Raw genomic sequence first — 23,318 nt, 5'->3', positions numbered from 1 at the left:
CACACTTATCTTAATGATACATATGGCGATCCATTCTTGTATGTAATGGATATCCCCTCATAGTGATGTTGTAACCATATTTTTCGTAGTGTACTTAGGAACAATGCTATGTGGTGCCACTTCCTGTTTTGTCAAGGGGTGAAAGGTAGTGTTCCATCGCTTCCCGTGATATCACTTGAGGGTGTGGTCAAATGACATCACTTTATGTGATGTCATCAGAGGTCAAGAGTCGTGCGATGTCACTTCTGCTACCCCTGGCATTTTGGTGAAATGATGTCCCTGGCCCCTTGTTCCTATCACAAGAAGCATTGGTCTCAGGGTCTTCCTGCAAATATTACTATATGAGCAGAAAGTGAATCTCAGTTTCAGATTTATCTGGGCAAAATAGGCTAGTTTCTGGGTTATGCGTGTTCCATTTATTCATAGTTATTCCGAGGGGAAAAAATATAAATCTAAATTTGAGATATAGCGCCTTCTGACTGGTGGATTGATGTGATCTAGGTAGATCCGGTAGATCCGACTAGTCTCACTGTTTACGGATTTTCCTAAATAATCCGACTAGCTACTATTCTTAAGCGACTCCGTAACATGGATTTCTTTTAAAATAGCCTCTTGTGTGTACCAGAAGTTGGGTAGGCCTAAGTCCTCTGCCATTTCCTTGACATGGTTTGCTCATTTGACGGGACTCTGGGACTCCGCCTTAAAGCGATCCATCAGCTTGTTTCTGTAGGTTGATAACGATGGAGTAATTCAGGACCGAATCCAGTATAGAAGGGGCTTTTTGCCCACATCTATAAGACCAAAATCTAGGTGCAAATGGTCATTTGGGTATTCTTTCCTAATCCAAGTAGCCTCTTTAGAGATACATTTTCTGTTCTTATTAATTTTTCAAAGGGTTCATGACCCGAGCGTTATGCACTGTACGTTGCACCGTTAGCTGCCTTCATGTTATATACTTCCAGTGCAGCCATTATAAATCTATTCTCCAGACTAGCACCGAATTTTGCTACCATTAAACTTGTTCTTGCTAGTAAAATGGCGCTTTTCTATTTTTGTGGGCACCAGTCGCCAAGTGAGCTTATCCTGTACCTGAGGTAGTCAAATTGTTTCACTTCCTCTATTTGCCTTCCTACCTCCACCATATCCAGCATTTTTTACGGTTTTATTTTTTTTGGCCCCAGAACAAAAATAATAAAGAGTAAAATATATTGCTGTGTTAATTAGACTGCTGACTGCCAACATGGGGCAGTTCCTGGTGCCTCCCTCAGGCTCATGGCCCCTTTCAACTGAAAAGGTGGAAAGGCCATGATGCTGTCCCTGTCATTGACTTGGTATTCCTTATGGTAACTTCCAATCCCTTTTTCATATACATTTCGTTAAATAGCGTTAGTTGTTAGTTACAGCCTACAGGTGCTTTAAATATTAATACTATGTCGTCTACATACAAAAGCATGCCGACTTTCTTACCATTTAAGATTGGGTCATCTGCCTCCAATTGTTTGATTTTGTTTGCTGTATATTATTCATATATAGAGAGACTATAGTGGGGGCAAGTATGCACCCTAGACGTACCCCTTAAGAACCTTGTCAATTCTCCCTTTCAACCATACCTTACCCGGGCCATACTGCATGGAGACTAATAATACACGTCAGTTGCCCACATGGAAGACCATTAGATAATAGACATTACACAGGTCATTTCTAGGGACCTTGTCAAATGCTGCCTTTAGGTCTAAATAGAGAAAGTAAAGGCAGCACGTTTTATGAATGATGACCTGGTCCATAAAGATAACCCCTTTCTGAAATCCCACCTGCCATGGTCTCAAAATATTATTCTCTCCCATCCAATCCTCTAGTCTATGGGGGTCATTCTGAGTTAGGCGGTAAGGGATACTGGGCATCGATAAGGAGACCGGTGCCGGAAATTCCTTAACGCCCAATTCCGAGGTCCCTTAGCAGGAACCGTAAAGGACGTGTGGTCTGACCACACGTCCTTTACTGGTCCCGCTAAGGGACCAGGGCGCTAATAACGGGCCTGCTATTCGCAGGCCCGTTATTAGCGCCTTCCCCATTCCCATTGAGCCCTATGGAGGCTCAAATGGGAATGGGGAATGGTTGGTTGAATGGGGACTTACCGGGTCCTCCAGGGTCGGAATGACCCGGTAAGTCCCCATTCAACCAGACCAGACCCGGACCCGGTATGGGAGGCAGCCATGGTGCTAATAGCACCATGGCTACCGCCCAACTCGGAATGACCCCCTATGTTCTAAAACCTTTCAGTCGATTTTTTCCGGTCACGTATAGTAGGGCGATTGCTTGATAATTATTCGGGTCAGATTTATCTCCCTTTTTATAGAAAGGGGTGATTTACGGCTGTCTCCATGAGTCAGGTACCGTTCTGCTGCATCTAGAAGCATTTAATAATTCTGCAATAATCACCCGTTGCACGGGCTGGAACAGGTGGTAGCAGGCCAGGGCCTGAGTTAATACGCCTGACCGTAGCGGGGGCCTTTAACGAGGGTCCCCGGTGCTGTTACCACCAGTCCCAGACCATGGAAGGGGTGATTATTGCTATTAGCTCCCTGTGTTGCCAATCTGGTAACCTGGGATGCTGATAGCCATGTGTTTTGTATGAAAGACTGTTTCAAGATTGCTGACAGGGAGCTGGAAGACTGGCCCCAAGCGGATCCCCTCTTCCATTGTGGGCAGAAGGAAGACGGAGCGGCAGCAACAGCAGTGGGGGAGCCACTGCCACTGAAGCCATCAGGTAACTGGGGCTAGGAAGGACAGTGAAATGAAGGAGAAGGGAATGGAGGGTGGGGGGAAGATGGCGGGTGGGGGAAGCAGCCCATCAGGTTCCTCAGAACGCATGCTTGGATCCTGGGATTCAGTCCGTGATCCGAGCATCCTGATTAGTTGCTCCCCTCACCCTGGGTGCCAATGTAAAAATGTATGGTGTCCAGTCATAGCTATCATCCTCGCCTCTTGGTACGAGGGCTACTTCAGGGTACAGACAAGCATGAGAGACATAATAGGTATGAGTATGCATTCTGGGAAAGCCTCACCTCTTGGTACGCGGGTCTACTTCAGGGTGCAGACAATCAAGAGAGACACAATAGGTTTGAGTTTGCATTCTGGGGAAGCCTCGTCTCTTGGTACGGGAGGCTACTTCAGGGTGCAGACAATCAAGAGAGACACAATAGGTATGAGTTTGCATTTGGGGGAAGCCTCGCCTCTTGGTACGGGAGGCTACTTCAGGGTTCAGACAATCAAGAGAGACACAATAGGTATGAGTATGCATTCTGGGGAAGCCTCGCCTCTTGGTACGGGGCTACTTCAGGGTGCAGACAATCAAGAGAGACAGAATAGGTGTGAGTATGCATTCTGGGAAAGCCTTGCCTCTTGGTAGGGGGGCTACTTAAGGGTGCAAACAGTCAAGAGAGACAGAATAGGTGTGAGTATGCATTCTGGGAAAGCCTTGCCTCTTGGTAGGGGGGCTACTTAAGGGTGCAAACAGTCAAGAGAGACACAATAGGTATGAGTTTGCCTTCTGGGAAAGCCTTGCTTCTTGGTACGAGGGGCTACTTCAGGGTGCAGACAATCAAGAGAGACAGAATAGGTGTGAGTATGCATTCTGGGAAAGCCTCGCCTCTTGGTAGGGGGGCTACATCAGGGTGCAGACAATCAAGAGAGACAGAATAGGCTGCTATCCCAGTAGAGTTGGTGGGTTGCAAGGTGCACACTTTGAACTATCACGGCATGTTAAGCGGGTGGAGACATGCACTGTTTCCTTGGCAAGGCATAATGGGCACAGGGAAGTTGACAAAAGGTCCAGAAGCGTTCTCTTCCGAGGCTTTATGTTTGTGCCAGTTGGTGTGCCCAGGTTCCTCTTCCTGGTCATGGTAGAGTGGGATAAGGAGCAGATGAGCACATGGTATGCATGTGCCGTGCCCCTCCTGCACAGTAGGTTATATTTTGCTGAGGACCCTTTGGTGTCTGGGAACGCACATGTCATTCATTTCAGTACTCAGATACCTCTGGATTTTAGTTCAACAGAAACACATGTACAAATAAATACAATTCTCTGGGAAGTACACAAAATATTTAACCAAGGTTGCATCATTTCATCATGAAGGCACGTGCACAATGCAATGAATATCTTGGAAGCATATAGAGTGCATGTGACCTTTTCATTTTCAGACACGAGTTATTTTTTGGCAATTTCTCAGATCTTAGAGAGGGCTGACATCCGTGAGTGGATTCGATCCTGGTGCACTATGTAACCAGAGTTTCAGTATTAAAGGGTGAGAGTACCAGCGTGCACATTTCATGTTTACTTAGACCGCCCAGTGACTTCACATCTCTCTTTCTGTTAATTCGGTACTCCTGAGACATGAGAGGCCTGTCAGCATGCTGTGCACCGTTCCAGTGAAAACTAAAAGCAGGTCTATTCATAAATGCATACAGAAAGCAAATAAATTAGGTACAAATATGGAAAATACATCCAGGATTAAATAAGAGCATTTACCTGCTAGGTAAAAGATTACTTTACTAGCTTTGTAAAAATGGCGGTTCTCCGCTGTCCGTTTTAAGATTTCTGTTTATTGAACCATTTCTAAGGCTGCTGCAGCTCACTGTTTCCTAAAGATGTCTCAGTTTGCGAAGACTCCAATGATCAACCATTCCCCTCCTCTCCCCGCATTATATTTATATATATTTATTTTTTATTTTGTATTTGTAGAGTGCTCTACAGCCCACATGCATCGAGGCGCCATAAGTAAATTTACGAAGGCTTGCTCTAGGGTTACAGGAAGGGGCCCCATTATAAGAGATCATGAAACTGGTCAGAAATCCTCAAGACATTGCTAGTATGAACCCTGCCTTTGCCTATCCAGCCGAATGGTAAGCTAAGGTACAGTAGCACACATCATGAATGATTCGGTGCACTATACATACCCTGCCAGGCCGGCAGACTTTCAAAAGGCTTCAGTCGTTCCTGACTAAATATCCTCAGTGTTCTAAGTAAACTTTCCAACGGCACTTCATGTTTTGCATAGTTTGGTTACTATTGCCTGCATGACAGTCAGTCGGATTTAGGCCTCACAGGTGAATTGGGTTCATTTCAACAATCAATAGAAAAGAACTGCTGTGATCCCGAAAGGAGCCTAAATATTCCTTAACCTGAGCATATGGTGCCAGGGGCACGCAATCCTGCTTCTACAGCTATAGATATATATGTGAAGCTCAGGAGCAGCCCTCTACTGCATCTATCCTACACAGACACTATTAATGCAATAGAATCAGAGGAGGAGGGCATTACCAGTCGGGTAATACCCCCGGGACGAGTGTTATGTGATTGCTGCACAGATTGGCTCTCTTGCTGCTGCAGCCTCAGGCCACTGCCTGTCCGCCATGTCGCTTGCTGTGCATGTTCTGCCCGACCTCCATTCCCACCACATCAACGCAAGGCAAGCAGCGGGTCATGCATATTCCCACCTGGGAAAGGAGACCCCCACAAGCACCCACCACCTACTTGGACCCGCGACTGCTGTCTTCTGGTGGGGGCTTGTCTCCCCTGCTGCTGTTGCTCACCACTTCCAGCACTCCATAATGCTACTGCTTGCTCATCTGTCTTTGGCCCCTTTTCCCACCAGATTAGGGGCAAGTAGACAGACTTTCACGTGGCATTCCCATTTAGCTAAAATAGTGTGTTGTGTAATTGCATGCATGCAAGAACTTCCTGGAGGGCGCCTTCACCCCGGCGACCATTGTTAAGGGCATATAAGATAAAGGCATCACCTGTTATTGGGCTTATATTTCACTGCCAAAAGATGTCTTTGTCTAAGCACCTTCCAACCCTCCTATCTCGCGCTGCTCCAAAATGCAGGTCTATGAAAACATTAAGGATTAGAACAACTCCTATGTTTAGTCCTGATTCTTCATCAAAGTAATCTTTGAGAAGACATCTCGGTCTTGAAGAATTTTAAGTGCACTCTTATTAATACTTTGGCAGTGCACTTTCTTCATATTACATCATGGCATGTTACTTGGATGCTTTGTTTTTGAGTTAAACGTCTTACAAAGGGATTTCAAGTCCAATACTGGATTCACTGACACCTGATGACGACACGATTTATGAGGCGGGCGGGCGCCACCCAAGCCAGGTGGAGGCCCCGCATTGATGACTAAAGCATGGGACTTCTTTCACAGATACTTCTAGAACAATACCCTTCAGGGAAATTAAGTAACACCTTGGCGACACACAAAATAGCTTTACCTGCCAGACGCTGTATTTTTTTACGCGTCATAGCGGGTAAAACATTTCAAAGGGGACAATAAAAAAATAAAATGCGATTTAACATCTAATGCAAGTCATTCAGAAGACCTGTTTTGTTTTTGAATCTAGCTTTTTTGGAGAGTAGAGTTGGGGCTAAGGTGGCACTTCTGAGTAGCCTTTCTCATTAAGGAATGTGCAAGTTTGATTCTGTGCAGGCTATCTGCGGATGTGTCCTCACGATAGATGTATGCGTTGGGGGGGGGCCTTTGCAAAAATGTGCTGATCCTGCTGTTAGACTGCTAGATCCACGCGAGGCAACATGTGCCTGCCGGGCAGCCCAGATCCCCCTCCTGCTTCCAGAAAACCTCTCACATGTCCCATGGCCAGTGTGGATAGCCAAGTACAAACACTCCGGAGAACCTCAGCACAGCAGTGGTGCACCGTATACATCACAATAACATAACACACTCTACTGCAGGCGGCATTTTCTGCTGTGACACCTGATTGAAGGGGGAGTGCATGGGTTTGGTTCCTACTCTGCAGTGAAGGAGGAGTTCCAAAGCCGTGCCTCTGAAAACAATCATTTGCCCGTGGGAAATACATGCATTCCATGAGCAGTGCTAGTAGCCATGGCAACTAAATATTCTACATCTCAGCACCCCATCCCTTCTCTCTTCTCTGCAATAGGGGTTCACTTAAGCACCGCCATATAAACCAACACAGTAAAGGAGTGATATTTGCAGGCTCATGGGATAGTGCATAGGTCCTTTGTCATAAGTGCCACAATGTGAGGCCTAATTTATTAGGGACAACTAGAGATTTTGCACAGGGAGAAATATTCTTTCCATCTAGAGAAGACAAATCTGGATTGGCAGACGAAAGAGAACCACAAATCCCGCCCCCTAGGCAGGTGAAGGAATAAGTACCATGGCCTAGGAGAAAGTGGAGTGTTCAGAAAAACAGCCAGTGAAAGGAGCGGGATATAGCAAAATGAGTGCTCAAAGAAAGATGAGCGAAGAAGTGTTTTAAATGACAGTTTCTAAAATGGTATAATTTCATATTTTCTGTCTATTATGCTGTGTCGAAGGATGCCTGGTTCTTAAGGTGAGTACAGGGGGAGGAAGCACAAAAGTTCATGAGAATTCTGCATATTTCTTAAAAGTTGAGAGCCTTTGCCCACTTTGTGAATTTCCCCCTGTTCAATGTTTTATGCAGATAATGCAATGTAAAAAATGCAATCTAAATTGTCATATATAGCAGCCTTTGGCCTCTTTTGGTGGTCTTGCTGCATGCGGCTCCGTTAGAAAAAGTGGAGAGCTTCATAAGTCGGACAGTGGGAGAGGCAGATGTGAAATCTGTGGTGTTGATGGGTGTAGGCCGGAGGTGCCCAGTTCATGTATGCCAATCTGTTTTCTATGGGTTTGGCTTGAGTGACTTGGGAGAAATGCAAAACTTGTATACCGAATGCAAACCCCTGTTTACCACCCTTAAAAACCCACCCCAAACAATACCCCCAAAAATGTAACCCTTTACCCCACCCAAAAATACATTTGGTACACAGGTTTTCGTTATAAAGTACTCGATATATGTGTGTTTCAATATAACATTTTCGATATAAACACTGCATACCCTTGACTACCGCTAGTCTGTTTCGGGGTGGCTTTCCATCCTTGTCACCGTCTAGGTTTCATTTAAATATCTAAACCCAAGTTTACGTCTGTCCATTGCACTGCTAAGCCCTGGCTAGACTCATTTCACAGTAGTGATCTCGGCACTGTTTGCAGTTTGCAGTCACCCACCATTCTTGGATCCACCTTCTGGAAATGCTTTGAAATGTGATGTGTATAGTTCACCTCAAGAGAATGCTAATCTGCCATGTTTCAATCTCCTCCCTATCCATTGCCTGCTGAAAGTCAATGGATGACTCCTTTTACCATCTTATTTTCAGGACATGATGTTTATTTGCCCTAATGTGTAAATCTCATGAGGAATCACCTTAGAAGGAGGCCCCGTAGGAGTGCTTGTGGTGCATTGGGGATCCACTTTCTATTAACTCAGTAATCGATTGCTTTCAGAATCATTCCTATTTTCCTCATCCATCGCCTTGCAAACCATATCCCGTACGCAACGGTGGAAGAGGAGCTCGTCGGGGACTTCGTGAAGTATTCGATCCGGGACGGAAAGGAAATCAATTTCATGAGGAGGGATTCTGAAGCCGGCCAGAAATGTTGCACCTTCCAGCACTGGGTCTTTCAGAAAACCAGCGGCAACCTGCTCGTCACGGACATGCAAGGTTAGAGCTGACATTATTATGAGCACGTTGAGTTCACATCCTGCTAAAATAAATGAGTGCATTAATGAATGTGGGGTCCATAAGGAATCCTGGGCGGTATGAAAGAAACTTTGCATCGGTGGATTAGCACATGGGCAAAAGCTGTCTTATATCATAATTAGTTATTTATGATGCGCTTAATACCCAGAGGTTTCTAAGCACAGACGCAGGGATCGAACCTGTGTTGCTCTGTGTCGTTTTGCATCCAAGGGGAGCACGTTGCTCCTGCCCTATCCTCCCGGCCTTAGAGCAAACTCTACATTCTTTCAATAGAGGGGAAGAGTTACAAGTAGCACTGTATGTTCAATGCAGGTTTGCACTAGAGCTACGTCCGCTCTCGTGCTAGCACTACTGTGATATTTGCCCTGGTGCAAAAATGCAATGAAAGAATAGGTTTTCTGTTCTGGTGCATTTTTTTGCTAAATTCTAAATGTACTAATTGTTTCTAATCCCGCGTCCAGGCTTAAAAACACACTTATCAAGAAGCACGCAAGAGGGGTAAATTGTCAATTTCAGATCCCTACGTGGGGCTCGCAGTTAGACTAATTAGATACAATGTTGATGTTATCCCGTTTCAAAGGTTTTGGAGTCAATTGTTCAGTTCACTTGAAGCTCTTCCCTAGTCATAGATGTACTAAGCATGTAGCAGAGCATTTTCATTCCCGTTCCGCTCCTCTCATGACCCGAGAGCATCAGGAGGGGTGAGAATTGAACCTCTGGCTCACAGACCTCCTTCATGGTAGGAAATGTTCCCTTCCAGTGTGTTTGTATTTATCTCTAGATACATAAAAGAGGTGAGTGCTCTGCCTAATCCTGCCTTGGTATTAGATGTGCTTCTAATGCAGTGGTCTTCAAACTATAATGCTGGCCCCCCTGTGGGGGCCCGAACCGTGTGGTACGGTGAGTGCTTTTAATAGAATATATAAGCAGAAATGACAGCTGGGGGCTCGGGAACAACATTTTTACTCAAGGGGGGATTGGCATAAGAAAGTTTGAATCCCCCGGCTCTTATGTGTAGTTGAAACATTGCCGATCCTTTCTGCAATCATTTGCTACCAGGTGGTTGTTTTTTCTGCTGCTCATATGTCATTTATAATATCAGGCTTGAAACGAGCGCCCCTTATATTCCTTTATACGCGCCCCCCAATAATGGGCTACCGCAGTGATCTCCTGCTTACCTTTCTGGAAAGGTTCTGCTGCATGACTTGAGTGTGCGGGGCCGAGTCTTGTAGTTTCATTTAACCTAAAGTTAAAACTGTCACAGTTATGTTACAAAAAATGTCATTTATTTATTTATTGGGTATTTATAATGCGCCTATACAGCAAATGGTGTTTCAAGGCGCAACAAGACAAAAGAGGGGGTGGGGTTTATAGGGATGAAGAATAACAAAAACGGTTCTACTAGGCCTTGCCTCATTTGGATCGTGCAAGTGCAGTAGCAAGAATTGCAGAGGAATGGGGAAGAGGGCGAAGTGCCGGTGGGAGCGGAATGCGCTAATGCACCGAGTGGAAAGTGCGCAAGTGGGGCAAAGAGGGCCCCTGGGCTAGGCGAGTGCTAAGGGGAAGCAAATGGAAAAATGTCAGGGGAATGCAGAGAGAGCAGGAAATGACGGTCCACGTGCTAAGTGTGAGGACAGGGCTGGATGAGCACAAGAGGGGTGCAGACCCTGCCAGGCTAGTACAGGGGGTGGGAGCCTGATAGGGCAAGTGGAGGAAGGGGGCAGGTGTGTCAGGGGAGACCAAAGTGCTAGGGTAGACTGGGCGACGAGGGCCTGGTCCCTGTAAGAATCAAAAAGAACCAGGATGCTAGTCAAAAACGCTGCAGGGGGGATATTAGCAGGAAAAGGGAGGAAGTTAATGATTGGCAGATTGGACCCTTTAAGCAGACTAGTTTTAGTCAAATCACTGTGGGCTTTAGCCTTTAAAAAGGGGATCTCCCACCACTTCTTTGAATCATCTCTGCATTTCAACCTTTCAATAAGATTTCATTGGACATGTTAGGGAGAATTTTAATGTCTGTGCTAATTTCCTTTCACCTTCGAGACCCCCAGCTCTTTTCCTGGATTTAGGAGTTTTTGATTTTAACGCCTGAGTGGGACCTTTTTCTCACTCTCTCGTGTGTTTTTCCCTGATTAGGATTGTATGTTTTCAGTGTTTTTGGAGACTGACAAACTCCGTAGGCCTCTGCTTTTTTTATAGTGACAGACAGCACCCTCAGTCAGTGTCACTGAGAAGTCCTTTGGATTTCTCCTAAGGTTTAAATACCTTTCCTTGGGTGCACTACAGTTCCCAAGAATAGTAAGGTGAAATTGATCTTACTTACCTTTTTCCTTTTTTAGGTCCAGCCCACACCATCTTATGTTGAGTGCTGGAGGGTTACTTAGTAGCCCCTTATCCTCCTTTCTCATGTAAACTTTTTTATTACCCTCACACTTTAAATGGCTGGTGGCAGTGGTTTACTTTTTACTACCAGTGTGCTTTTATACGGAAGACTGAACCCTCAGATGCAGTACAGCAACCATGGGGGTCCATTTTGTCAAAATGGCCCCTGTCTTCTATTTTCTCCATTTTCTGTTTGTGAGGTCTTTTTTGGCTTTTACTCTGTGCGTTGAGCTAGGTTTGAGCCCTTTGTGTGTTTTGCCTTATGCAGACTTTTGCCCTAAAGCCAGCTGCTTGCTCCAGTCCATCTGGAAGGACAGGAAGTGAGGGGGGTCCCGAAAACTCCCATGTCCTTTGTCTCTAGGTGTGCCTCATCGAAACCAGTCCTGATTGGCTGACTGGCTGTCCGGGAAGGACAGCCCCCCCCTGCTGTGTGATTGAAAGCGTAGGGCTGTGAATGAATGGGAATAAGCTTAAAAGGCAAGGTTGTTGGGACTACTGGCAGAATCGACCACTGGAAGAAACATCCGAAGAAGAAATTGTGAAGAGAAGTCCTCTCCAACCTCCTGGACCTTGAATTGCCCGGTAAAGCTCTGCTGCTGTGCTGACCACCTTTTTCCCCTCGACAGAGAAGCTCCGAACGGAATGACTTCTCCCCTAATGCTGGTGGAACCAACTAGCCTGTGACGAACTCCACTTTGGCGCAATCCCCGACGTTCTGTGCCTCTCCAGTCTTGCAGAAGCCCAATGCCAGGGGTCAAGTGTCCATAACCGAGTGCAACGTCATCGCAGAACGAATCTGGCAAAAAGCTCCAGGGGCCTCCTAAGTACACTCCACGTTCTTCCATTAAGATAATTGGTGGTGCTAGCTTCAACCTGTGGGCTTCCTCCTTATGGAATGCTCTTCTGAAACACCTTGTAGACAGTGAATCAACAGTCCTTTTTAAGAAGCACCTGAAAACTTTCTTGTTTGATGCTAGGCATGGCTGATTGATTTTTTTCCCGGCATCTACTCCTTTAACATGCCTGCCTTATAACAATTGTTTTCTGCTTAGTGTTGGCCTGTTCTTCTGGGGTGGTTCCTTTTTCTTGCTCTTTTTCAGGTTTATTTCATTGTCTCTGCATGTGTCTCTCTTGTGAGTGCCCTGAGGCATACGGGTTAGTGGCGCAGTAGAAAAACTTAGATAGATAGATAGATAGATAGATAGATAGATAGATAGATAGATAGATAGATAGATAGATAGATAGATGCAGGAAATCCCAATTCAGTGTCCCCTCACCAGAGTCCAGGACCGAGGGAGCAAGGAAAATCCAACTGGAGATATTCGATCTGCATCAGTGCTGTTTGCGAGGTGCTGAAATCGCAAAGTGCCATTGAATCGAAGAGAGCCTGTAGCTGCCAAATTCCTTCCTGAGTACTGCCAGAGAAGCCACCAGACGGTCTCACCTGCATGCTCGAATCAACTGCTCCTTGCATGCCTTTAACTCGAGCTACTGGGATGTCAGTCACTGACTTTCTCCCAGCCATCACCGAATGATTCAATCCTGCTCGATCTCAAACTGCTGCCTTGCTGAACCGCATACTGGAACGTCAGGGTCACAGCTTTGAACCCATACCGGACCTCAACTGAGACTGCTGGAGCATCATTCGTCGACCCTTACTAGCATATACCCCCATTACGAACTGGTTAGACTTTGAACCAGTCCTGGTGCACACTTCGTCCTGCATCGCTGGTGTGCCGCCCTTCAAACTCCTTAGCCTTTGTATTCGACCCGGCTCGCCACCTGCTTGGATCAATTATGGTGCACAGTCCACAAACCTGGTTCAGCCGGCTTGCACAGCAGCTCGAAACATGGTATGATGCTGTTGAATAGCCAAGAAGCACAAGATGGTTCTATTGACTATCGACTGCCCTCTCAGCCCAGCTCTGACCCTAGATAGTGGTTAGCTCACTAATCCCCATTTTTGCATCAAACATATCCTTTTTAAGAACATTTTGGTTTATACTGGCCATACACCCCTGATTACTTAGTCAAACAGCTGCATTGGGCTATCTTTGCTTATTCTCTGATTTCTCCTCACGGGTGGGGTTTGTGTAGTGTTTTTCTGTTTAGTTATTTTTGCATATGGCGTGTTTTATTAAAGTATATCTATTTGTGTAGAACCTTGATAGACTGTTATACTTTGCTGTATGATGGCTACTGGATCACATTCACACCCCTCTTAAGATCATATCCTTCCCTCGGCCCACACTACCACTAAAGGCGAAAGAGGTATATCTCTTAGCTGTGCCTATTTTATCTTTATTATTGCATTGGCTCTTGGTTTGTACCAGAGTAAGGGCTGAGTGGGCATTTTAGCCTCTACTCATCCTTGTACTCCTGCTACCTGAGGAATGTTTTGATAGGTTTTCTACCTCACCTGCCTCCAGATTATTGGTTAACTATCTCACAAGCTACACCACACAATTGTCTCCACACCTCTGCCTTTCAATGGGATTGAGGAGCACTGTGTCTGAATTGTTTTTTCATCCCACAATAATTTACTTTTAATTGTCATAGCAAGAGCTTACATCAGAATCAAACTTTGGAAGCTATATGCTGTAAGTGTATATTCCCTTGATGAAGGATGCATTGCCTTGTAGGAAAACAACTTAAAGTTTTATGACCATCTATCTTATTGTCTTAACATGTGAACTCCATAACCTTTTTTTTTTTTAATAAGATGATTTGGTAAAGAAAATCATTTACACCACACATTGATAGAAAAAGAAGAGTAAAACATACAAGGAATATTATAATCATCATCACATTACATAACTTGCTATACCTGTTAAATACTTCATCACAATACATTGTTGGATAACATCTCCTCAAAATCCTGCACTAAAATGTTGAAATTATAAAGAAAATATTTTTTCTAAAATTACCCAGACATGAAAAACAGCAGAATTTAAAAGTGAACATTTGCCCGAAAATATCACGGCCCAAAATTGATCTGTCAACATATTGGCCATACTATGTGAAATACTCTCATACGCTTTATAATATTTTGCACTTAGTGCCTTGCATGAGGTCAATAGATGTCTCCACCTCTGTCTGACATCGATAAATTCTCTCAAATCATGGAATTTGTAGGTAATTGATAAAAGCACAATTTCATCAGAAAACGTCTATTTTTTCATTTTTGTTTCACTTAGTTTTCTAATATCATTAGTGCGATCTCACCTGATGGCTTTATTTTTCAATTCCTTTTGAATTATTTGATATCCTTGAGCCAAATAATGAAAATCTTTCCCCCAGTATCTGAGAGGAAATATCTTTGAAATGTGAAATCAATTATGATGAGTTACCATTAGCCTCTAGGATTTTCAGATGCCATTTGCCACATGCAATCTTATAGTATACCCAGCTCAAAAACATATTGCTTCACCCAGCTCAAAAACATATTGCTTCATGGGGAGTTGCCCTAGGTAGTTCCATCGCTGACCGCCATCATTTACTCTCCAATTTATTAAGCCAGAGAGCTTCCTTCGCCTGCAATATTTCAAGCCGATTAAGGGCACTTGGAATGATACTTGTAGTATACATGTTTTACAGGCCCTCAACCGAGTATCCACAACCTTTAGAAATAAAACCTTTTATTGCACTAAATTTCCTATGTCATTTTGTGCATATATCTTTAGTGACAGAGTCAGTGCACAAGGAATCATACATCAGTATTCCTAGATGGGTGTATGATTGCACAATTTGTAGAGGTACATGATCTATTTTCTGAACAACATTATTATTTGTATTATTTCTTGTGGATTTGATAATCATAGTTTTAGTTTTGTTTAGATTGATTTTTAAATTATTCTTGGTAGCAAATTCATGTAGAGCTATAATACTAAATTGGAGTCCAATTACAGTTCAATCTAAAATCAGATTATCGTCTGCATACGATAACCAGCAGACTACTAGCTGTCCAATTATTGGGCGAATATTTTGACAGGATAGTAAAAATGATCTAAATTGGATACATAAACATTATAATATGTGGGAGCAAGTGTACATCCTGTTTTACGCCCACATTGTTGGGTATTTCTGGTAATAGGGATCCCTCCTTGTTTAATCTAATATGCAAGGAGGCGCCAGAGTTTAATTCCTGAACTAGGTGTATAACTGATTTGTTCAGACCCCACCCTTCCATTTCATTCCACAACTCTGACCTGTTCACGGTGTCGAACGCCCCTGCAAAATCCAAAAAGCAAATATATAATCTTTCATTTTTGGACTTCGGAGACCTTCGTAATAAATAAAGGAGGCTCCTAAGGTTGGTCAGAGCATTTTGACCTTTCTGAAATCCAGCCTGTTGATTTTTTATAATCTCTTTATCAAAGAGCCAACTGTTTATCTTTTCCAATAAAAGATTAGAAAAGATCTTGGAAAGTGTCTCTACTATAGCCAAGAGGCGGTAATTTCACGTAAACCTTTCTTATGGATAGATATTAATATGGAGAACTTCCAAGAGACCAGCACCATCCCCCGGCGAAATGTCCTGAAACGATTGGTAAATAATCTTAGCCCATTGCTCCGGAGCCTCCTTTATAGTCATGTTGGCCAGACCATCAGGGCCAAATGCTCAGCACACATTCAATCCATGTATAATCCCAAGAATGTCATCTAGCTCAAATTGGATACAACCTTTATCATAAAACCTGTTTAGTTGGGATCTTGATTTACTCGGTGAACATTGCAATAATACCAGCCTCTTACATAATTGCACCTTTTAAGCTCAGAAATTGGATTCATTTCCATTTTTCCATCCACTTTTACCTTATGCCGATTATATATAGACCTGAACATGCGCGTATCACTATCTTTTAGGTCACCAAATATAATGTGCCACTGCACAGTAGCTGTCGAAATGATATGGACTCTCAGCCAATTACGATAGGCAGTTTTTAGACTGCTCGCTTCATGTGATATTTCGGCAATAGTGGAAGATGATTTCACTTTTATTTTCTTTAGGTTGAGGGAGAGTTCTCTTTTTTTGTTTGCTATAAAGATGTCATAGATTCTTCCATCCCTTCGTTTGGAGTAGTTATATTTTTTGTATTATCAATTGTATTTGTGAAGCCAATATCCATTTAGCAGTACAAATCGCCTTGTGTAAGAGGGTTCAATTTGTTATCCCTGCAAAACAGCAGAAATACATAATGATTAACATTTTCAAAGTTCTTCTTTGTCCATGCAACCCTAGTACCAGTGTTACCAATAGTATCAGACCCTTGTAGTTGTTAACCCTGTTTTTCATACCAAAAAGACAGGGTACAACTTGAGGTATGGTGGTCAATTTGTTCATTTTCAATAAGGTGAAAAGATTTAAAACTGTAAAATAGTTCAAGAGACATAAAAACCTGATCAAGCCATGAGCGAGATTGCCCATTCGATCAAGTACAATAATGTGCCAGTATAGTTATCAGACAAGATATGTACTAGGCCCAAGCTTTCAAGTAAGTGATGCCACCTTTTACCTGATAAATTATTAGGCTTTAAAAAAGAATCAGATCAGAATACGATTGCATGTTGTTCATCATGGCTCATCCCAAAATGTGCAGAAGAATTCAGGTTTTAAACTGCGATGAAAATTAAGAACATCTACTATTATAGAAATACCCATAGGATTAATATTCAAACATTCATCTATAATCTGTTCAGTATCATTTATAACTTGCATTGTAAATCGACCAAAGGAGGTGTCATAAGCATTAAGAATTAAAATCTGTTGGGTCATGGAGGTGTTAAAGGTGGACAATACGGCCACAAGAACATACTTATTAGGGGAGACATGTTTGCACTTCAAGGGTTTTCCAAGCCCCTATAGTTAACCCCTCTTAAGGTCTACCTCTATCACCCTTTGTGGCAAAAAGTTGTATCATCATGTAACCAACCTGCTGGTAGGGGCACATCTTCCAAGTTTCCTGGAGAGCAAATAGGTCTGCCTTTTGTAGATTTGCCTGTCCAATAGGGCAAAGAAGATCATTAAAACGTCTTGTGCTCCAGGAAATTAGGCTTATAGTATTTGGCAATAAGGGTGAAGTAGAAGATAATCATCCTACATTGTCGAAGGTAAGCCTAGCACACCTTTGCTCATCTGAAACAGGTGAGCAGTCATCTGAATTGTTCATTGTGGGTGTAACTTCCATTGCATTGCTAGTAATTTTAGATCTGCCGGAATTCTTGCCACTCTCTACTTGCAAAGTATTCTGGTCCTCACAATGTGGCTCAAAGTCAAACCCCATTTTCAAAAAGTTGTGAGTAAGGGACAATAGTAAGTCAGCTATAATCGAGGAAGAGAGATGTATTATCACCCAATTTAATTTTTTAGGTGTATCAGGAATTTCCACCACGGTCACATCCACACAGGCAAATTTCTGCAATTGGGGTAGGTTTCTAATTAGTTGGAGAATATTACCTCAATTTAGGAACTGGCTTTCTGTCATCATAAAGAGTTCAATTATCTCAATTTAATGTACCTGTTTATTAGGGCAATGTTGATATCCTAAATTCTCTAACCTTTTATTTGCTGCAGTTTCCATCTCACGGTGTTCCATAAAGTTTCTAGTACTGCCTGTTAAGCTGCCAGGCCTGGCCTTTCCCAATAATTTAACGTTAGCTAACTGGTTAAGTTGGTCCTACCTTTTCAGACACATCAGTCATCATAGGTTGGCGTAGCTAAGTGTCAAGGGCCCCCTCGTTTACTTTGGGCAGTACGGGAAATGTGCATCTAGAGGTTGCACCTTCACTTCGAGGGTCAAAGAGGTTTTGCAGTGGTAAATTACTTGCTACTCCTCTCCCCAAAGAAGTATCCTAAGTTATATCACTGAGAATAGAGGGGTCATCATATTTTGAAATTTCCTCAATTTTCCTCTTCTTTTGTTTCTTCTTTTTCCCCCTGCCACCTTCTAACTCTTTGCATTAAAAGCCCCGATTTGCTCCCTTCATTTAAACAATGAACAGTTTCCACACTTGAGGGGACAGGATTTACTCGTGGTTCAATAGACCCTAGTGCGTTAGAAGGACGTGAAGTGGACTGTGTCGTGATAGCTTGTTGTGTTTCTACTATTTCCATCACATCTACTTGGTGAGGTCATCTTTAATAATGCTTTGTTCTTTGTTAATTGTGTTATAAAGTGGAAATAGGGCCTTAATCATAATCAGTTGCTCTGAAGGTTCCTCCTCTACCTAAGAGTCCAAAGATTACGACTGCATAGAGTCAGAAGAAATATCAGCTGTGGGAGAGGACATCTATGCATTATTGGCTATCTGTTCCAGATTTGGAGTTGCCGATAGCGCAGGTGACAAGGCGCCCCCTATTATGTTTGGTGAGTGAGCCTCTCGTGGCAATTGGGTGATGGCATCACTACTCACAGTCTCTCTCTGTAAACTTAAGCATACATTGAGTAGGGAGTTGTTGCCAATGGGGGTGGGAGCAAAAATGAGTCATCAGTAATGTATTCTACCCAACACAATTTCCCTTACTTGTCGCCATAGTAGCAGTATTCACTTCGATAGCTTTCAAAAGCGCTGTGATTTTTCCTGGGTCTCTAGATTCCTTAGTCTTTTGGGAGACCACAGAGGAGGATCCATTATTCTTTAGATAAACATTATTTTTTCTTTACATCCCCCCACCCCTGTTTAGGTCTCCCATCGATATAAGGCTGCTTCACACGTATGGTCCTTCGGAGTGGGTAGCATTTTCTGTTACGTGGCATTTGTCAAAAACCGTGAGGGCACGCACTTCAGGAACCAATATGCCCACTTGTACAAGTCTTGCGATGTAGAAGTGGCAATTTAAAAGAATTGCCTTTTCTTCTCCATTTTCTCGACCGCTCGATGGACTGCCAATAGACTGCCCACTTCTGCTGCACTTGCGCAGCGCTTCACGCCACTTAGGTTTTTTGAATCCTCAGTTTTTTTGCAGTTAGAACCACAGTGTAGCACTCCCTGAGAGTAGAAAACCAGCATCCTCCTCTGTCGAAAGACTGCTCATTTTGCACTGGAGCTTCGTGCCAGGTTAGGTCTTTGAATCAACACCTCCTTCCTCAGTTAAAGACACAGTGTAGCACTTCCAGAGAGTAGAAAATCAACCTACTCCACTGCCGACAGACTGCCCACTTCTGCCGCACTTGCAACTCCAGATTTAACGAACCTAGAACTTAAAGTTATAACAGGCATGCTCACAACCGTAGAAAGCCACTCTTGCAGCCGGTTCTGCATGACAGGGTAAAGTCTGTGCAGCAGAGGATGTTCAGAATGCAATCTAAAAATGGAATTCCACTTATTGCCAAATAATGTGTCCACATATCTGAGACTCATGAGTGAGGATGATCCAGTATTGCGGTCTTGGGATACATTGCACCAGAAGTGGGAGTTGGATTTAGGATTTAAAATCAGTGATTGAATCTGGAAGTATGTATGGCAGGTTAGTTATAGTAGTAAGATGGATCTCAAGCTGCGTTTTACACATCAGAAAATTTTGGGAAGGTTGTACTGGACTCCAGTGAGGATGCATGATTTGGGATTACTTGCAGACGATATTTGTTGGGGATGTGGATGTGAGAAGGGATCATTGATTCACATGTTATGGAATTGTTCGAGAGTGTCGACTTTTTGGTCGGAAGTATTAGATTGGATAACACTTTGTCGATTTCCTTTCCAAGGAAACCCTTCCAGGTTCTGTTATTGGCAAAAAGAGGTTGTTGTTTGAAAGCTCGGCGGTATGGGTGTTGGATAGATAAGATATTGGTAGTGGCAGTGAAACAAATTATGAAAGTGTGGAAATCTAGGAAGAAACCGACTGTTGAGGATTGGATTAATGATGTGATTGTGTTATCGGAATTTGAGTTAGTTCAATCGAAAAAAAATGGGTAAAGAAAGGGATTATTGGTTTTTGTGGAAGTCTTTCACTGAATTGTATGGTAATGTGACACAGGATGAGAGAAATTAAATAAGAGAAGTATTTTTTTTGTCCTTTTTGTCTAAATGTTTATGGGTTTTTTTTAAATTGTTATTTTTGATTAGATATTTCAAATCATTTGGTTCTTGTTTTGTACCCATTTCTAGGTATTCTATTATGAGACATGTTTACTGATATGGGCTCATGGGAAGGTTTAAAACTGGTTTTGTTGTATTTATGTTATTACCCTTCATTGTTTGGATTTGTTTGAAATTATAAATAAAGTTATTAAAAATGGAATTCAAGTTTGGCATCTCTTGATTAATTCAGTTAAATGCTCTCCCTAGTGACAACCACCTTGAATGAACAAGTACAAATACATTAGGATGTTTTTCCTAATAAGGTTCCTTAAAGAATGCTGTTTACACATGAACCCGGAGGTCCTTTAAGATGAGATAACACTCTATAGGGTGGATGGGGATGCAGAAATGAAGCATCAATAATAAAAACAACTCAGGAAGTTGGCAAATATATTAGCTGTTTTAATAACAATGATCTAAAACAGGCAGAACAACGGACATCATCGGATGGCATGCAGTAAAATCTCAGAGCATTTCACAAAAACCACACTTATATACTAATATACTACAATCTCATCATTGACGTCATACTACATGGCAAACTCAGAAAATGTATGTGGGACTGTGATTGGGAATGGGAAAAATCTAGGTATACCTTCTATGGGGGTTAGGGTTGTGATTGGGTCTCTACTGTCAGGTGGACATCTCTGTCCACCCCTAGCGAAGTCATTATGAGTGTCATCAAATACACAACGTCTTATTGGATCTCTAAACTATAGGGATCTTTGATACGTGGCCCTTTATAATTGCTTGGCACGCTTGTACCCTTCTGGAATATTCCACTTGTTAGCAGCATGCAAGCTTGTACCCCAGGGGCAGGTGGGTCGGACTTGACCATGCTTCCCCACCCAATTAGCCCATCATTTATCATCACTCAAGCTGTCTGCCATGAGAATAGTCTTTTGAGCTTAGCCTTGCAAGTATCACTGCTCCTGGGAATAGAAGAATAGAAGGGAGTGTGAGCATGTTCTTATCTTCTGGTCTCGGCGTAGCTTGCCCAAAGTCTATTTTCATCTGACCATGTGACTGGAGACCACATTTTGAGCTCCTTCGTTGTATTTCATACCATTTAATGAATAAAACCCGGCACTCATTGCCCTTCCGCCGCACCTTAACAGGAGCTCGTTCATTGTATCTTTCCAGGATAGATAACCAGTTTCTTGGCTGCCCCAATCCTTGACACCGGGCCAGGCAAAACTTCTCGATTCTCCTTCCATCTCCAGCCAGGCTTATACTGCCGCGCCACACTTCAAGTGCTTCCATTCACAGGATTTTCAGTTTGCTAAAATACGATGTGGAACTTCCAGATTCCTATGCATATATATACCTTGGTCACACCACCTGCACTATTCACTAGGTATTGCCTGCCTTCAAGAATACTTAATCTACTTGCGTTACTGCATCTGTACAATTATAAAATGGTTTTCATTTTCTTCCGTGCTTTTACTCGTGCAATCTTCATTCCGCAGATGAAATTTTACTTAATTTTTAACTTCGTCATCAGATTCTATATGGTCTGTCCACCTTCTCTTTTATCATCTCTTCTTAGGCGTGTCACTTTGCTTCATGTGACATCACCAGTCTCTTCTTTCATCCGTCTTCACATGCTCTTCAGGGATCTTTCCCAAGAGGCTGTCAGATTTTCGTGGATACATAATGAATGGTCTTCTTAATGGATACTTTGCTTCGAAGGCTGCTCGTGTTAAAGGCATCATTACAGGTGTCGCCTTTGTCACTATTTCTGGTTCACAACATATAGGGAAGTTAGGGGCAGGACTTCGGGTAGAGGCTTTTGGCTCCTCCTCTGCACACATATTCTTGGAGGTGAAAACCATAAAGCCATAGCCATTTCGGTTTGTGTAGATCAAATGCATGCTCTATTATTTTGAGAACCTTGCTGGAAATGGCAGTGTCTGAGTACTGATAACACAATCTGGGCATAACAATCAAAGTGCTTCAGCAGCGGTAAAATGATTTGTCCTCAGTGCCATTTCTGCCATGTATTGATATTGTAAAAGACAGGCCTGCCAAGGAATGCACAAAGAGGTGATGGTATCTGGGCCCAGCACCTTATTAATTATGGCAGTTGTCTTGCTGTGCCATGTGGTATTGTACAAAAAGACTGTATCTAAACGGTCGCAAGAACAAAAAGTTCTAAAAATGCTACCACCAAAGGTCCAAGCACCAAAAGTTCGAACCTTTGGTGGTAGCATTGCAGGTAAGTAAAATAAAAATAAAAAAAAGAATGCGTGGGTATTCCCCGAAACACCCCGCTCACTATACTGTGTGGTATATTGAGCGGGGTGTTGCTGTGGACACCCCCGCAGCAAACCTTCAAAATAAAAAAATTAAAAAACGTTGGCTGCGGGGCTGTCCCCCGCAACACCCGCTCACTATACTATGTAGTATAGTGAGCGGGTGTTGCGGGAAAAACCCCTGCAGCCCCCGTAAAAAAAAAAAGAAATGAAAGAAATGGACCCTGCAGCGCCGGGTCCCGATCACGGAAGTGAAAGGGAACTGGCGCTGCAGGGACTCAGCGTGAAGAAAAAGGTAAGTGGGATTTGTTTATGTTGGGGGTGTGGGTGGGGGTGTGTTGAGGGTGTGCGTGGGGGGGATGTCATGGGTGTGTTGTGGGTGTGGGTGTGGGTATGTACGTGTGTTCGCATGCAAAAGGTGCAGACTTTTGGTGGTTCGCATCTTTCTCATGCAAACTTTCCGGCCGCAGAAAAATCAGCCACGGTCGGATCACGTAGATCCGTGCCACATGCAGAGTTCTTGGTAATTGCGCAGTCAGGGAACATTAGAGAGGTCTGATGTGACTAGCAGTGGCAATTGCTCCAAAATAAAAGGTGTAAAAAAGGCCTCATCATTTTCTACTTCTTCATTGTTGCCATCCTAACTAGTTTTGCCGCCAAACAGTAAGTGCTGGCATGCATCACTGGCCGCCTTTGCAGCCATTGCATGTTTTGCAGAGAAAACATGTCCTGTACAGTCATCAGTGTCTTTGTGTTGGCCTTACATCTCAGCAACAAGCCATACGCCCTTTCTTGAAGATACGAACACTGAATAGATTTGCCAATAGGGTTAGGAGAACTTGCATAGCTCTATCCATACTGTCTTCCCCTTTGTTTATGCATAAAGTATCACAATCGATACCAAGGGTCCTGCTCTACAGCACCTCTCTAGTGTAGATCTCCTCTATTCTAGCCTGGTAATGGGAGTGTTATGTTGTAGATGTAAATGAGA

The 23,318-nt window shown here is 43.2% G+C and overlaps 1 protein-coding gene across 1 annotated transcript in view; it reads left to right on the top strand.

The window, feature by feature from the left end:
* The window catches only part of ALPK2 (alpha kinase 2), a 535,735-nt gene that overhangs the window by 388,252 nt on the left and 124,165 nt on the right, over nucleotides 1-23,318 (top strand). Inside the window, exon 9 of the mRNA XM_069626477.1 lies at nucleotides 8,353-8,570. Within this exon, the coding sequence (XP_069482578.1) occupies nucleotides 8,353-8,570 (218 nt within the window). The remainder of the gene's footprint in view (nucleotides 1-8,352; nucleotides 8,571-23,318) is intronic.

Source organism: Ambystoma mexicanum, chromosome 6p (genome assembly GCF_040938575.1).
Source record: "Ambystoma mexicanum isolate Mex_15411 chromosome 6p, UKY_AmexF1_1, whole genome shotgun sequence".
Lineage (NCBI taxonomy): Eukaryota > Metazoa > Chordata > Amphibia > Caudata > Ambystomatidae > Ambystoma > Ambystoma mexicanum.
Note: the sequence above shows the minus strand (reverse complement) of the source record. Positions and strands in the feature narration are given on the sequence as shown.